This window comes from Asparagus officinalis, chromosome 10, assembly GCF_001876935.1.
Source record: "Asparagus officinalis chromosome 10, Aspof.V1, whole genome shotgun sequence".
Lineage (NCBI taxonomy): Eukaryota > Viridiplantae > Streptophyta > Magnoliopsida > Asparagales > Asparagaceae > Asparagus > Asparagus officinalis.
In genome coordinates this window covers 64,002,554-64,021,037 of record NC_033803.1, presented here as the reverse complement: position 1 = coordinate 64,021,037, position 18,484 = coordinate 64,002,554, and the positions used below count along the sequence as shown (strand labels likewise).

Below are 18,484 nucleotides of genomic sequence, written 5' to 3'. Positions count from 1 at the left end.
TAGAGCATCAACACCATTCACCACTCAATGAGATGTTAGGGACAAATATGTCACACCACTATCAAGATTGTTGAGCAACTGTACCAAGTCTCTCTTCTCATATATATATATATATATATATCATATATATATAATATACACCATATATATATATGAATAACTAATAAATATATATATATATAATAATATAATCATATTTAGTACCAAACTAAATTTATGCTTGTGTAGGTCTCATTCGACTCCACTCAGATTGTCGGACCATTCTCAACACTCCCATCATATGAATCGTGCAGCGCCCATTTCCAACGGGGGAGAGGATATGCAACCTCATCTGCAAGATAATATTACGTGTCTTCTGTATTGTACAATTACTAGATAATTATATGTATACTATACTATTATATATATGATATTATAATTTTATATATATAATATATACATATAATAATTATATATATGAGAGAGAATGAGTATGCTTTGATTAACACAAATATTTGTGCTGGTTAGTAAGAGGTCATATTCCAATCACTCTCCTTCCAAAAGTGGATCTCCTCCCCCACGACAACTCCGAATGGCGAATGGGCCGCGGGATTTCAGGGGTAATAGGGGAAATATTTCGCACGGTGAGGCAAGGCGCACCCAGGATGGGACCGGTGCCTGTACTCGATGAAACAATTATGCTTTGTTATCGCGCATACCCATCCTCTCCCTGTTCGACTCATGGCGTATTTTTTGTTTTTTCTCTCTCTCTCATCTGTCTTTCTCCTCTCTCTTTCGTTTCTCTATTATCTCTCTCTCTCTCTCTCTCGTTTTTTTTTTCTTCTCCTCTCTCTCTCTTCTTATAATATATAATATATATATATACATATATCTATATATATATATGATTAGAATATATATGTAGTATGTGGTTAGTGTGTGTTTTCATATATAATATATTATAGAGAGAGAGGAGAGATGTACACATAAACGCGTAACAGCTCATTCTGCCTCTTATTAAAAAAAGAATGGTATGCGCGTGGGTTTTTTTGTTTGATATAAAAATCCCCATCGCTTTCCGTTTAAAAAGAGTGCCATTCTTCTCGTGTTGATGCCCCATTACCATATCCCAAAATGCTATTTCCTTCTCCCCCAGTCGCAGACCCTTCCTGGCCTTGTCGTCTCTCAAAAACCTCCGGTCATATAAGCTTCGCGCTCCGCCGCGTCTAGACTTTCGACCGCAACTCCGCGACTCATCTTATTTTTTGTGTTTTTCCTCCCTTTGTTTTTGCCTCTCAGTCGATCACATCCGAGCTACTCCCCTTCGGGGTGCAGAGTGTACGCTGAGATGAGGGACATTGCTGTTTGATTTACGGTTCATAATCGGCTAGGACGCACATAGGGTTCTAGCGAGGCTAGAGTAGTGGAAGGGGATGGCCTGGAGAGGTGAACTCCGCCCATGACCCCAGCCCGCACTCCCCCCGTTACACTCATCTCTCTGGAAAAAAGAAAGAGAGTTAAATGATCTTAAGCTTTGGGCACCCCAATGAATTTTCACAGGAGTTTGTCTCAGATGTGTCACTGTTATTATTTTTCGAATTTTTATATTTACATATAAATTGTGGATCCAAAAATAAAACAGCTTCTTGACACTCGAATCACTTTTTGTTCCTTCAAAATCAAACAAAATGCTACGCACTACTAGTTTGGGCATGTAATAATATGCTTGTCCTTGTTGTAACTACGGTAAAATACAAATTATAATTCTGACTGTGTTAAGTCTTATCAATCCTAGGGTTAACTTCCTTCTGTTTCAATAGGCAGCGTGCGAAGATCGACAAGGATGAAGGAGTCGGAATACAGTATTTATTGTCGACTCATCAATCGGTATTAGATCGAGATTATTTATATATTCCTGGCACGGAATCGGGATCTGCATCGTATCCATTAGTGCCAGTTCCCTCTATCTTGTTCCCTCGGGTGGGGGTTCGTTTATTTTGGATGAAGCGCCAGTCGATGATGAAGACTTCCTAGACGGAAGCCTCGGATCGGAGACGAGGAGTTTTTTTTGAGATCTCGGCAGTTATTTGTCGATGTTTATTTTTAAAGTGGGCGAACAACGAAGTGATGGGAGGGGTTGTGTGTTTTTGGGCCAGAACACACAAATTGAGCTGCCGGCCGGGGTGTTGTGCGGGGCGGAGCGGATAAGGTGACAGATAGCGAATGGGACGGTGGTGGAGGATGAGGCGGCAGGAGGGACGACGGCGACGAAATGCGGCAGATGGAGGTCGCGATCTGGGAAGTCGGAGAGAGTGCGCGCGCAAGGGAGGGGTGAACTCTGAACCTCACGGTACGTGTTGCGTCAGCGAAGAGAGCACGGCGAACGCTGAAGGGGTTCTGGCCGGGTCGCTGCAGACAGGGAGGCAGAGCTCCGACGTGGGGCGGTAAGGACTCGGAGGAGCTGATTGGGCGGTTTCTTGAGTTAAGGGAGGAGAGAGAGAAACGAAGTGTGAGAGAGTCACAAATTTATGGGGATAGGGGTCACAGAGTCCTTCGGCTTTCGTTTTGTTCTTCAAGAAACCCCACTCGCGCAAAATTTAAATATTATATATATATAATATATATAATATATACTCTATATATATATATTATACGAGACCATTCGTACCAGTTTTATCATATAATTGTAGCTGAGGTGCGCAAATCTTCCCCCCTACATCACGCCTCCGAAAAATGAGCTCATTTTTGAAGGATACGTCGTGAATAAGATGAGGGCTCTTCTTCGAGCGTGATTAGGTAAGATCATGCTACACCCTTAACTGTCAAGTTCCAATGGAGAACTTACATGTACCAAGTTTCTCCATATATATAATAATATATATAATAACTATACATATAATATATAATATATAATTAATAATATACTATTAAATATACATATATTATATATATATAATAGAGAGATGAGAGAGAGAGAGAAGCGAGGAGAAGAGAATGCACTTCAGTAACAAGCTATTGTAAGCTGATGTGACTTCATCTTGCCCTAACATTACATTTAACAGTTGGCTAAAGGCGTGGTTGGTCTCTAACTTTCAAGAATGTGATGTAAGACACAGAATTGAAGCCACATCCAACTACCAAGGTCAACTTGGCTACAAGATTCTCTATTTTCTCAAGTGAATGCTGGCTTCATCATTCCCCTATACATCTTACATTGCAGTTGGTGAAGTCGTGGTTGCAGGCCTCTAACTTCAAGGTGTGACTATAGAGGCAAGATTGATGCTCACTCCAAGTTAACTTTGTAACCAAGTTTTCTCAATTTTCGTTATAATATATAATATATACATTATATATATATAATATTATAATATATATACTATTACATAATACTAATATATATATACTGTGGTCTGATTGTGTGTGTGTGAAACTTGTGCTCAAATTAAGTGGATAGAAATAGTGAGTCACCAAAATTTTACCATGGATCTTACCTAGATATTCTTGAATTGTATGAAGAGACCTTGATTATATAACTTAATAATGAGTGGACTAAAAAGTATATGATGGAAAAATTTCCCTATATCTTAAGTTGATAGAGTCTGCATATATATATACAGCTAAATATAATATAACCATAATATAATATTAGTTAAATAAATAATAAATAATAATATAGAAAAAGCTTCCGAGTACTTCTCCGTCAGAACGCAATGAAACTTTATCCACAGCATGGTCTCAACATTCTAAGATCAATGGTGCAAACTTTGATCAACAAAAAATTTTCTAAAAATGAAAATGCGGCAGATTTCAGCAAGCTCGTGATACCGAGGCTAAAACTGCAAATCGATTCCAAACCTGATCCATTCATCCCAAAATGATCACTAAACGCAATAAATCTCAATTATTATTATTTAAAATTATTTCTTGAATTTTTGGAGCTTTATATTATCACAAGCTGGATTCGACCCGACCCACTATGGGCCAAGCTAGGACTTTATCAAAGGCTAGCTGGGCTGCCTCTCCACCTATCATCAATTTCAATATTTGAAGTGCTAATATTGCATTACAGAGGACTTAAAACTATTGTCTAGAAAACCCAAAAAATAATAATGGAGCTGAAACGACTAAATATCAGAGAAACGTCTTTAACTTGAAACGATCATCATATAATGGCTGTTTGTTTGGCTAAAAAAAGAAGGAAATCAAAGAATAGGAAAACTATTTCCTAAAAAAGTTGTTTTGAGGTTGTTTGGTTAGCTACAAAAAGAAGGAAATCAAATAATATAAGATGAGATGAGATGAGTTGTCACCATATTATTGGATGATGTGGGTGAGTTTTTAAGTAAGGTTGTTTGGTTGGCTAAAAAAAATAAGGAAATGAATTAAAAGAAACTTATTTCCTACAATAGGTTCTTTTCTTGTGTTTGGTTCATTCTTAAAAATAAGAAAATAGATGAGGTGAGATGAGTTGTCATTATATTATTGGATGATGTGACTCATACTTAAGGAAATCAATTTCCTTGTTTTTTTTGAGAAAATTGATGGAAATAAAATGTTAATGAGATGAGATGAGTTGTCATCATATTATTGGATGATGTGGGTGATTTTTAAATATAAGATGAGATGGAGATGAGATGGAGATGAGATAAGTTGGATGATGTGACACATTTTTTATGTTTGGTTTATTTTTAGGAGATGATATGAGATGAGTTGTTGGATGAAAATAAAAAGGGAAAAATGCTTCCAGCCCCCAAAAGCTAAGGAAACGTGCTTCCCACCCCCAAGACTTTGTCAACGGGTGTTTTACCCCTAAAAATAAAGATTCTGTTCTCTGAGCCCCTAAAACACAAAACCCAAGAGATTAAAATATGTGAAGACCATAATACCCTTCTCTCTCTCTTTCTTTTTTTATTAAAATATGATGATGATTATTTTATTATTTTTGTTTTCTCTCTCTCTCTTTATCATGATGTACTAAGATGATAGTTGAAATGATTAATGAGGATTCTTTTATTATTTTCCTTTTTTATTATTTTTGTTGTTTGTATAGGGAGACTGTTAAAGTTACGGGTTAATTGTTAAGGTTACGAGTTAATTGTTAATGTTAATGGTCAATTGTTAATGTTATGAATCCTCTCTCTCTCCCTCTCTATCATGATGTTACTTTGATGATATTGAAATGATTGAAGAGGATTATTATTTTATTATTTTTGTTTTTTATTCTTTTTGTATTTTTAGAATATTCGTTGTTAAGGATAATGGTTGGTTGTAAAGGTTATGCATTGATTGTTAAGGTTACGGGTTGGTTGTTAAGGTTATAGGTTTGTTGTTAAGGTTATGGGTTTGTTGTGTAGGTTACGGATTTGTTGTTAAGGTTACGGGTTTAATTGTTAAGGTTACATGTTTAATTGTTAATGTTACGGGTTTAATTGTTAAGGTTACAGTTTAATTGTTAAGGTTACGGGTTTAATTGTTAAGGTTACGAGTTTAATTGTTAATGTTACGGTTTAATTGTTGAGGTTACGGTTTTATTGTTAAGGTTACGGGTTTAATTGTTAATGTTACAGTTTAATTGTTAAGATTACGGGTTTAATTGTTAAGGTTATGAGGGGGAGAGAGAAGGGATCCATAACCTTAATAATTGACCCGTAACCTTAACAATTAAACCCGTAACCTTAACAATTAAACCCGTAACCGTAACAATTAAACCCGTAACCGTAACAATTAAACTCATAACCTTAATAATTAAACTCGTAACCTTAACAATTAAACCCATAACCTTAACAATTAAACCGTAACCTTAACAATTAATAAACCGTAACCGTAACAATTAAACCCGTAACTTTAACAATTAAACACGTAACCTTAACAATTAAACCTGTAACCTTAACAATTAAACCCATAACCTTAACAATAAATCTGTAACCTACACAACAAACCCATAACCTTAACAACAAACCCGTAACCTTAACAACCAACCCGTAACCTTAACAATCAATGCATAACCTTTACAACCAACTATTATCCTTAACAACGAATATTCTAAAAATACGAAAAGAATAAAAAACAAAAATAATAAAATAATAATCATCTTCAATCATTTCAATATCATCAAGAGAGAGAGAGGATTCATAACCTTAACAATTGACCCGTAACATTAACAATTAATTCGTAACCTTAACAATTAACCCGTAACTTTAACAATCTCCTAATACAAACAACAAAAATAATAAAAAAATTCGTAACCTTAACAATTAACCCGTAACTTTAACAATCTCCTAATACAAACAACAAAAATAATAAAAAACGAAAATAATAAAATAATCTTCATCAATCATTTCAACTATTATCTCAGTACATCATAATAAAGAGAGAGAGAAAACGAAAATAATAAACTAATCCTCATCATATTTTAATAAAAAAAGAAAGAGAGAGAGAATGGTATTATGGTCTTCACATATTTTAAATCCTCATCATATTTTAATAAAAAAAGAAAGAGAGAGAGAATGGTATTATGGTCTTCACATATTTTAATCTCTTGGGTTTTGTGTTTTGGGGAAAAGAAAGAGAGAGAGAATGGTATTATGGTCTTCACATATTTTAATCTCTTGGGTTTTGTGTTTTGGGGTCTCAGAGAACAGAATCTTTATTTTTAAGGGTAAAACACTTGTTGACAAAGTCTTGGGGGGTGGGAAGCACGTTTCCTTAGCTTTTGGGGGCTGGAAGCATTTTTCCCAAATAAAAATTTATTAGATGTTGTGTATGAGTTGTTGGATAAAAATAATATTTTATTGGATGTTCTGTGTGAGTTTTAGGGATGGAAATGGATGAAATTGCTCTTTTTTAGATTTACATGCTCTAATTTCCTATTCTTGGTTTTTAGGAAACTAACCAAGCAACCCCCAAGCCACGCAACTTTAACAATATCAAAAACATCACTTAAGTTAGGAGTTATTAAAAAAATCCCCTTTAACTCTAAGATTTTATTACAAAATTTCCCTAACAGAGTTTACTGTAATTTCCACGTGAGTGGGTAAAATTAGGCATAAGAATATTTGCCATTGAAAATTACAATCAACGCTGTTAGGAGTTTTCTTATAAAATCTTAAACTTAAAAGGAGTTTTCATAAACTTTAATTTGAGGGGTTTTTTCTAATATTTCAAATGTTGCCTAAAACTTTAATTTGAGGGGGTTTTTCTAATATTTCAAATGTTGCCTACAACACCCTATCAAAGTCCTCTCTCTCTCTCTCTCTCTCTCTCTCTCTCTCTCCCCCCCCAACAATGGCTCCTCTATTCCTCCTCTTCCTCTTCTTCGTCCAAACGCATTCCCAAAATACCCCTCCTCCTCTTCCCATTCTACCCCTCCCCTCCTCCGCCCAGCTCCAACGGCAACAGTCCGAGCTCGCCCTCTTCCTCCACTTCGGCCCCAACACCTTCACCGAGTCCGAGTGGGGCTCCGGAAAAGTCGCCTTATTTTGACCGCGAAGCACCACGATGGGTTCTGCCTCTGGCCGTCTATGTACACCAACTACTCTGTGGCGTCCAGCGGGTGGGAGGGTGACGTCATGGCTGAGCTGGCGGCAGCGGCGAAAGAGGTGGGTGTGGGTGTGGGTGTGTATTTGTCGCCGTGGGATCGGCACGAGAAGAAGTTTGGGAGGACGAGGGAGTATAATGAGTTTTATTTGGGGCAGATGACTGAGCTGCTCACCAAGTAAGTGCAATTGGTGAAATTTCTCAAAGTTTGATTCTTTTTTTTTTATAAATTTGTCTGTGATTATTTGGTAGATTGTTTGTTTCATCCGTTTGATGATCTGGGTCGCGATCAAAATCTGACTTTTATTTCTTTCCGAGGTGATTTTTTGGGGGAACGTTGGTTGGCATAAGCATTTGGTGTTTATTATGATCGAGATTAGAGTTTCGGGGCAGATGAATGAGCTGCTCACTAAGTAAATAGTGAAATTCATTGTGAAGATGTGATGTTTGTTTTAAAAGTGAGATTCTTTTCGATGAATTTGAGCATTTCGATTAGTCCAAAATTTGAATTTTGATCAGAATCAGAAGTTGTGATATTACGCGATGCATTGTCTAAGCGAACAGTTTGAAGATCTGGGGTTGTGACCAAAATCTGATTTTGATTTCTTTGCGAGGTGACCTTTTGGTAGAATGTTGGTTGACATGACAGTTGGAGTTCATTATGATTGAGTATAATGAGTTTTAGGGCAGACGACTCAGCTGCTCACTAAGTATAATTGGTGAAATTTGTCCAAAAAGTGTGATTTTGTCTGTAAAGTTGGGTTTGTTGGCGCACGCCACCCGCAACCCGACACCGACAGTGGCCACCAACCAATATTCAATGTGGAAGCGTTGCTTGTGGAAGCGTCACCGAACACCCGATTAGATCCCCTCCTCCTTCGTAGACCAATCAATCACCGGGCGCCCGAGAAACTACAAGTTCGAACAGAAGAGAAAGCAATAGTTCATAAAAAAGAGATCAATAGCACAAAGACACAAGATTTACGTGGTTCAGCAATCGCCTATGTCCACGAGGAGATATATGAGTCTTCTCTATATCAGAGATTTACGAGATACTATCTATTTTTGTGATCTCTAAAGATTCCACAAGAAACCCACCCTCAATCTTATCAAAAGATCTCTCAAACCCTAGACTTCTCTCTTTAGTTCTCTCTACTTCTCTCTATTTGTCTCTTACAACACATAACTTTCCTTGGCTAGGTTCCTTTAACTCTAAAATTGGAAGACCTCTTTTATAGGCTCCAAATCCGATTACATAATCCAATAGGAAACTTAACCCGAATATAATTCCAAAATATATCCAAATCAGGAAAATTGCCCGAAATTGGTCAAACTGATCATTTTAATCGGCCTGTCTGAACTGCTTGTTGACTGGCAGAAGTTCCTGCTAGTTGGACCTCCTGTCAATGCCGTTTCTCCTCATTTCGTTTCCCGCTTCATTTCCAACTCTTTTGTTGTCTTCTAGGACAGAAATACAAGACTATATCCCAATAGAAGTCTTGTTGATTATTTTGAGCATTTGAGTTCGCTCAAATTTTGATTTTTGAATGGGGGTTATTATCTTATGGAGTAAATTGTTTCTTCGATCAATTTGGAGATGTGGGTCGTGATGAAAGTCTGATTTTGATTTCTTTTCTAGGTCTTTTTGGGTGGAATATTTGCTAACACAGAGTTTGGTGTTTATTCTGAATGAGCTGCTAAATTTTTAAATGGAAAGGAAGTGTTACTTCTTATTACATTTTAATTGTCATAGAATTTTCATGTGAAACTTGAACTGATGTGGAATTTGTCTTAACTGGTTATTGTATAGTGTTGTCTATTAGGGGAATTCTGGTTTCAACTGTGGGTTTTTGCTTAGTGTCGTAGTTGAGACATGTATGTCCACAGCATGTTATCAATGTACATTTCCTCTAATCAAATTTATATCTTGACATGTTGCTTATTAATGTATATTTTTATGAGAAAATGTGTGTTATTATTTGAATGTAATCTAAAATTTTAAATTTATTGTTCTGAGATTCTTCTAATTGTTTTAAGCAATTATTTTCTGCTTTTTCTAGTTTAGCCCTTTTAAATTTCGTAATATTGCTGTTTTTGATGTTTTATTGCATTGTGGCAGTTATGGTGATATCCAAGAGGTTTTTTTGGATGGTGCAAATGGAGGAGAGAAGGATATGGAGTACTTTTTCAACTGCTGGTTCGAGCTCATTCATCAGCTTCAGCCACGAGCTGTTATTTTCTCTGATGCAGGCCCCGATATCCGATGGATTGGCGATGAAGCTGGAGTTGCTGGAACTACTTGTTGGTCTCTTTTCAATCAGAGCTCAGTTACAATAGGCCACATTGATGATGTGTGAGTATTTCTCTCCCTTTATTCAGCTTGTCTTGTTATTTAATTGTCAAAATAAGGGTGCATCACCACTGTTATCAAAGTGACTCCTTTTCCCCCTTCTAAGGTCAAAAGCTTTGTTGCAGATGAAATCATGAAAAAGGTTAATAAATATATCTTTCTTGTTTGGCTGAATGGAACTTAAATACCCTGTTGTTTCACCACCTTTACACTTAAATACCCTAAGTTGTAAAAAGTAACACTTTAATACGCTAAGTTGTAAAAAAACGGACACATTAGTATCTTTTGATAGTTATGGAAATATTTCTACGAATACTTCTTGACAACTAACAGAAGGTATTAAGGTGCTACTTTCTTACAACTTAAGGTATTAAGGTAGCTACTTTCTTACAACCTAGGGTATTAAAATGTCAATTTCTTGTAACTTAGGATATTAAAGTGCTACTTTTTACAACTTAGAATATTTAAGTGTAAAGGTGGTGAAACAATAGGGTCGTTAAGTGCCAATTTTGGTGCAACTTAGGGTATTAAAGTGCTGCTTTTTTTACAAATTAGGTTATCAAAGTGCTATTTTTTAACTTAGGGTGTTGAAGTGTAAATGTGGTGAGACAATAGGGTATTTAAGTGCCATTTAGGCTTTTTATTTATATTTCTGAGCATAAGGTACTTGTTGGAGCATTAAAGGTCTCTCTTATCAACCTCTTAGATGAATGATTACAAGTGGCAAAAGGAGAGCAATGCATGCATTATGGGGAGGAGCAAGCAATTCTCTTGTCTACATAACTTGGCCCAAGCAATTGACATCAAGCTATTATAAAAACACTATAATTAATAGAGGCACAAGCCATTGCATTCTAGAAAATAGAAACTACAGTGAGCTATTCAAACTAAAAGGATTAAGCATGTCTGTATATGTACCACCCATTTTCTTTTTGTTTTGACTTTTGCCATCCAAGTAGTGCTTCAATCAATTAAAGTAGTGAAGATGATCAACTATGCGTGTGGGTGTGTGTGAGAAGTAACTTATTTCAAGTTATCTAAATATTAAATTACTAATCTAAAATGATACCATGTTTATAATCTCTCTTATGAAGTTGCACAATATCTCACAAGAAGTTATTTTGAAAATCATCACTATAAAGACAAATGTTAACAAAGTTGGGTACATCTCGTATTAAGTTGCAGTAAGTTCTATTTGCAACTTGTATTCTTTTTACTCGTTGCAAACATGAAATATACTTCCCTAAATAGGAAAAATATCCAACAATAAAATGTTCAGCGTGCCCAAATTTCATTCCAAGAACCACATGGTTACTTGTTCTGTACTTTCAACCGTTACTAGTAACTTTCTCATCATTGCAACAAATGAATTACATCAAGAACAATTCCTTAATGTCAAAAATCCTAACTTCCTTACATTTGTTATAGTTACAATCGTGAAGGAGATCCTTATGGGCGAGATTGGGTCCCTGCAGAGTGTGATGTATCCATCAGACCTGGTTGGTTTTGGCACAGCTCAGAACGCCCAAAATCAGCCCTTACTCTTCTCGATATATATTACAAGTCAGTAGGCCGAAATTGCCTCTTATTGCTAAATGTTCCCCCAAATTCATCCGGTCTCATCTCTGACGAAGATCTTCAAGCACTTCAAGAATTTACTACTCTGCGCAAGACAATATTTTCTCATAACCTCGCTCTAAATGCCATTGTCTCTGCAAGCAGCAGCCGAGGAGGTCCAAATGATCCTCGATTCAATCCGTCCAACATATTGGAAGAAGGTATTTATACTTACTGGGCTCCCGATGAGCTCCAAGACTATTGGGGAATATTTCTTGACTTGGGTCAGATTATATCATTTAATGTCGTGCAAGTTCAAGAGCCAATTCAAATGGGGCAACGTGTTATTGAGTTTCATGTCGATGTTATAAAAGATGGTGAATGGATAACTATAACTAATGGCACAACGATCGGATATAAAAGATTGTTGATGTTCCCGATGGTGAAGGCGCAATTTATGAGGTTAACTATTGACAAGTCTCGTGCTGATCCCCTTATTTCGTACCTAAGCATCCACTTGGATCCGTTTTCTACTGTGCATGATGTATATAATGCTAGTGCACGATCTTCTTTCAGTGATAGCCAATCTACAAAACTGACAACATCCAGGCATTCTGGCAATGCGAATGTGGCCACAATTTAATATGTTTTTATTTGTGCTGTCGATATTGATCAGGGCGTTAAACTGAGTTTGTTATGGATGGTAGATAGAAAATATAGCCATCAAAGATATACACAATCAGGTATGCAGCAGCCCTCTAAAGACACCATTTGTGATTTAATTTTTTTTTTTTCATATTGATCTGCAGCGTGATCATTTGCCAGGGGTTGTATTTGTATTGAAGCTGTAAGCATATCATTTATAATTATGTTTTATTGACCCGCAAAAACAAAAATTTGTTGCCTGAAGGTTTAAACCACCTAATTATGTTTGGTAATATCGGGATTCTGGATTTACAGACGTCGAGCTTTTTCATAGTGATTTCTTAAAGGCAAGATTGTGATCCTTGATCTTCCACTTGTTTGATGTGTAATTTTGCTAGCTAATGAGATATTCTTAACTACTTCCCATGATGCAATAAAAATGTTTGTCTCTGGCACTAGGAGGAGGTGCAATTGCTCATACTAGGAGAGTCAAGACAAGGTGCTGTACTTTCTTTAAAAAACTATATTATTTGATTTTTTTTATCTTTACATTTTTTTGAAGTATTCCTTTTGATATGGACAAAATTTTAAAATTGACCCTTTTAAATATTTATTCACAGGATTGTCAATCCCGTGAAGTTTTATTCACCAATTTCGACCTAGTTTCGTGAAACTAGGTCGAAAATGCTAATTAAGGTAGGATTGGGTTTAAAATTATAAATAAATATTTAAAAGGGTCTATTTTCAAAATTGGTCCTTTGATATAATGAATGAGAAGGTCTAAGATCCCTGGAGGATATTATCATAGTCATGGCCAGGTTATGTCTCCACAATCAGGTCAAGTTGGATCCAGCCAGTTCACAGGAATGTCTTTAGATACTACTGGGTGTCTCGTGCATTGTTTTCTTTCTGGGTTTTTTTCGATATTAGTCTGCCAAATATTCTGTAGTTATAATTTGTCCGCCAAATATTGATATTATAAAATTAGTCCCCCAAATCTTTAAGTGTTTTGATATTAGTCCTCCAAACTCTTCATATTTCGAAATCAGTCCCCCCAAATAATTTAAATGTTGTGAAATTAGTCCTGGTTAGTAGCTAATTGAGAGGTTTGGGGGGCTAGTTTTTGAAATTCTTAAAATATTTGGGGAACTAATTTCAAATCACTTAAAAGAGTTGGGGTGACTAATTTCAAAGTATCATGATCTTGTGGGACTAATTTCAACATAGAGTGGTGTTAGGGGCACACCCCCTACCACACCACCAACCACACCCTCCTCTCCTAGCGTTACAGTAAACCGGGCCTCACATGGGATTTTAAATTTTTAAAATTCCATGTGGGGTCCTGTTTACTGTAGCGATAGGAGAGGGGGGGTGTGGTTGGTGGTGTGTTAGGGGGTGTGCCCCTAACATTATTTTTCAACATATGAAAGATTTGTGAGACTAATACCGAGAAAACCCTTTATTTTTTAAATCTCGTTTCTAGCAAAGACTGTGTGTGCTTGCAGATTTCAGTTTGCTCTATTAAAGATAGTAACATGTGTTCTCTTGATATCAACATATATTCTCTTGATATCCTATCGTCTATTTTATAGGTAGCATATAATCTTATATTAGGTAGTGTATTTTGTACTTTATTTTGTATCTCCATTGGGGTTTTTCATATTAAGTCTAATGCATGTCATCATGCTCATATGAAATATCAAACCTTCTTCTTTACTTATCATGGTATAAGTGCTGTCTCCTTTTTCTTAGAAAGAATTCCTAACTATTTCCTTGATCTCGGAAGCCGGCCGCAGGGACTTCTCCGCTCTTCCCTGCGCTTCAACACCAGCTTTGGACCTTGCATTCGCAACTTCTTCTCATCATCATCCTAGCCAACCACGCTTGCTGGATCTCCAGTGAGGAACACATCCCCTCCATATTTGCTAACCCCGTCAACCACAATCAGCTGCAACCTTAGCTGCAAGATACAAACAAAAACAAATGGTTCTGTTGTGGGCAACATCCATCAGATCCCACTCTCCACACACTGATGACCCAAATTCGGTCTGTGAACACGTGGGGTCCACCCACGTGTGTGATTGTTACGCGGAATTGATTTCACCGCGTGAGCGGAGACAGCAGGAAGGCCGGCCCACCCGAAATTTGATTATAAAAGGCTTCTCTAGGTTTTTTTCGTGAAGTGTGCCAAGGAGTTGTTTGTGGTTTATTTGGGCGGCTGTAAAATTCTTCGGTTGCAGAACAGAAGCGCTGCAGAACAGAAGCAAGAGCTCGGATTTTTGTGGCTGCAGTTGAGGAGATTTGTGTAGTCCCTTTTAGGGTTTTGTGCATCTCTTTTATAGAGAGTTTGCGAGGGATTTGAGAGAGTTTGTTTGAGGGTTTAGGTTGTGAGTGATTGTAAACCCTAGTTGTATTCTCTCCCTCTATTAGTAGATCTCCCCCCTCATTGCCCCGTGGACGTAGGCAATTTGCCGAACCACGTAAAAATTGGTTGTACTGTTTTTGTGTGATTTGTAATAGCCTTTTAGGTTCCCTCGAAGCGTAGTCCTAGAGCTGACGAGAGGAAGAGCTAATATCCTACTTTGATAGGATATTAGGCTTCAGATTCTTGTTCCCTTTGAGAAACAAGAATTCTTATTGCGATCTGACTCTCTTGTTGTGCTGTCGAAGTGCTGCCGAAATTTCCGCTGCGCGCAACAAGTGGTATCAGAGCCCAGATTTCAGATCTAGGATTTTTTGGTGGAGGAAGATTTCGTGTGAAGCTTGGTTCTTGGAGTTCTAGGCTTCGGTGGAGATAGCATTAGGAGTTGCCGTTGGAGATTTTGCTTTCCTCGTGTGGATAGGAGATCTATTTGGAATCCGATCAAGGGTTCAGTTGGGTGGTTCCTAATTTCTATCAAATTTGTTCTTTCTCTACATAAATATGAAGAGGCGGTATGGGATAAGATGAATAGGAACGCTTGTGGGGTGATCAGGTCCTGTTTGGAACAGGAGCTGAAGTATGATGTGATTGGGGTGACGTCTGCGATGAAGATGTGGGAAATTCTCAACAATAAGTACCTTACGAAGAGTGTTGAGAACCGATTGCACTTGCTGCGTAGGTTATTCAGATTCCAGATGTCCAGAGGCACCTCGCTTGCGGCTCATGTGAACAACTATACGAAGTTGTTGTCGGACTTGGCGAATGTTGATGAGAAGATATCGGATGAGTACAAGGCGATTATTTTGTTGGGCTCCTTACCGGATGAGGAGTATGATACCTTCGTACTCACTTTGTTGAACGGGAGATCTTCTATCAGCTATAGTGAAGTGACTAACGCATTGATCAATTACGATTTGAAGAGGAATGACAAGAAGACTTCTCGTGCTAGCACTTCAGGTGAGGCCTTGTCGACGAGAAGTAGAAGCCCATATCCGAAAGGTGGTAATAGAGGGAGGTCAAAGTCAAGAAGCCGTCACCAATTAGCAAAGAACCAATGTGCATTCTGCAAGGAGCAGAGACATTGGAAAAGAGACTGCCCGAAGCTCAAGGAGAAAGAGAATGGCAAGAAAAAGGGCCCGAAGGCCAATGAGGAGAATATTGCGAAAGGCGATGATTCCGATGATTCGTGCTTTTCTCTACTGATTACTCCGGAGGTGAACCATGTGGATGCATCAGATTGGATGCTTGATTCCGGCGCTACTTTTCATGTGACCCCTAGGCGAGACTGGTTTGCATCTTTTGAGAAAGTCGACGGGGGCGTTGTTGTCATGGGAAATGATCAATCCTGTAGCGTTTGTGGGATAGGTACCGTGCGGATTAGGATGCACGATGGAGTAGTCCGTGAGTTAAAGGAGGTGAGATTTGTTCCTCAACTGAAGAAAAATCTTATCTCAGTTGGAGCTTTGGAGGCGAAGGGATTCAAGGTGACTTTCGAAAACGCTGTAGCGAAGGTTATTAAGGGATCATTGGTGGTGATGAGGGGAGTCCGCAATCGGAATTTGTATTATCTGAAGGGAAGCACCGAGATTGGCCAGGTTGCTTCGGCTATTTCAGAAGCGGACATGAGCAGACTTTGGCACTATAGATTGGGGCACACAGGTGAAAAGTCACTGCAGGCATTGTGCAAGCAGGGGCTATTGAAGGGAGCCAAGAGTGGGAAGATTGAGTTCTGTGAGCACTGTGTTCTTGGCAAGAAGACGAAGGTGAAGTTCGGGACTGCCATTCATCAGACGAGGGGCATCCTGGATTACGTGCACACAGACATTTAGGGTCCCACCAAGACTGCATCACTTGGTGGTCGACATTGGTTCGTCACTTTTGTAGATGACTATTCTAGGCGTTGTTGGGTGTACACCATGACGAAGAAGAGTGAAGTCCTAGATTTGTTTGTGGAGTGGAAGAAGAGATTGGAACTGCAGACTGGGAGAAAGATCAAGACGTTGCGATCCGACAACGGTGGTGAGTATACTTCTGACCCCTTTCAGCAGCTATGTCGAGACGAGGGCATAGAGAGACACTTCACAGTTAGTCATACACCGCAGCAAAATGGGGTGGCAGAGAGGTTGAATCGGTCTTTACTGGAGAAGATCCGATGCTTATTGTCGCAGAGTGGTTTGGAGAAGATCTTTTGGGCTGAGGCACTTACATATGCGAGCCACCTCATTAATAGGCTGCCTTCATCTGCGATTGAGGGGAAAACCCCTATGGAGATGTGGTCGGGAAAGCCAGCACATGACTATGACCAGCTCAAGGTATTCGGGTGCCCTGCATATTATCATGTTAGAACTGATAAATTGGAACCTCGAGCTAGGAAGGCCATATTTGTAGGATTCAAGCGTGGTGTCAAGGGATACAAGCTTTGGGATCCAGTTGATAAAAAGATTGTTCTGAGTAGGGACGTCACATTTGATGAGGCTTCTATCTTGAAGCTTCCCAGCTCTCATCAGGTGGAGAGCGACCCGACGGAGGAGATATCGCAGGTGGTGGAGATCGATGCAGCTCCACATTGTCCAGATGGTACAGTATCCATGCAGGTGCCGACTGAGGTGACGCCAGGCGAGCACGACGATGACACGGAGGATACGAGTACAAATGTGCAGGATCAGGAACCGACGGCTCAGGTTCAGGATTCTATTGCGGCTAGGAGACAGAGGAGAAACATACAGATGCCAGCACGGTATGCCGACACAGTTGCGTATGCACTTCCGGTGGAGAGTATCGATGAGTTAGTGCCTACTACATTCAGAGAGGCCGAGCAGAGTTCGGAGGCTGATTCGTGGCAGGTGGCTATGCAGGAGGAGATGGAATCTCTTCATAAGAACGATACATGGGAGCTTGTTGAGCTTCCAAAGGGGCGGAAAGCAATTGGTTGCAAGTGGGTATACACGAAGAAGGAGGGCATTGAAGGCACTCCGTTGAGATTCAAGGCTAGGTTGGTTGCGAAGGGCTATGCACAGGAGGAAGGTATTGACTATAATGAGGTTTTCTCTCCGGTGGTGAAGCATTCTTCGATTCGGATTTTGCTAGCTTTGGTGGCACAGTATGGTTTGGAATTAGATCAGTTGGATGTGAAAACGGCATTTCTTCATGGTGATCTTGATGAAGAAATATATATGACTCAGCCATTGGGATTCCGAGCTGCAGGGAAAGAAAAATTAGTTTGCAAACTGAAGAAATCGCTATACGGTTTGAAGCAGTCTCCTCGACAGTGGTATAGGCGATTCGATGGTTTTATGCTTGGTCATTCGTACACTCGGAGCCAGTTTGATCCTTGCGTTGCAGGTTGAAGAAATCGCTATACGGTTTGAAGCAGTCTCCTCGACAGTGGTATAGACGATTTGATGGTTTTATGCTTGGTCATTCGTACACTCGGAGCCAGTTTGATCCTTGAGTATATTTTCGCAAGTTAAAAGGAGGTGCGTACATTTATTTGTTGCTCTATGTCGATGACATGTTGGTTGCCTCTATTTCCAGGTCGGCTATAGATGAGTTGAAAGTTCAGCTTTCAAATGAGTTTGAGATGAAGGACTTGGGCGAGGCGAAGCACATTCTAGGGATGGAGATCGGCAGAGACAAGAAGAAGGGCAGAATTTGTTTGACACAGGTGGCTTATTTGAAGAAGGTTCTACAGCGATTCCATGTTAGCATGGATCCGAAGCCAGTTAGTGTACCATTGGGAGCCCATTTGAAGCTTTCAGCTGGTCTTTCACCAAAGTCAGTTGAAGATCGTGAGTTGATGTCGAAGACTCCATATGCGAGCGCGGTTGGGAGCTTGATGTACGCGATGGTATGTACGAGAGTCACAGGCGGTGAGCATGGTTTCGAGATACATGCACGATCCAGGAGTGGGTCATTGGGACGCTGTGAAATGGATTTTGAGGTACATTCGAGGTACGCTCAATGTTGGTTTAGTTTATGAGCGGGACACTACAGGT

At 38.9% G+C, this 18,484-nt stretch overlaps 1 protein-coding gene across 1 annotated transcript; it reads left to right on the top strand.

Moving 5' to 3' along the window:
* Positions 7,247-12,383, top strand: LOC109825913 (putative alpha-L-fucosidase 1). The gene is given in 4 exon segments (XM_020392824.1): positions 7,247-7,444; positions 7,447-7,693; positions 9,635-9,868; positions 11,294-12,383. Coding segments are annotated over 4 exon segments (1,434 nt in total). The 5' UTR covers positions 7,247-7,263; the 3' UTR covers positions 12,066-12,383.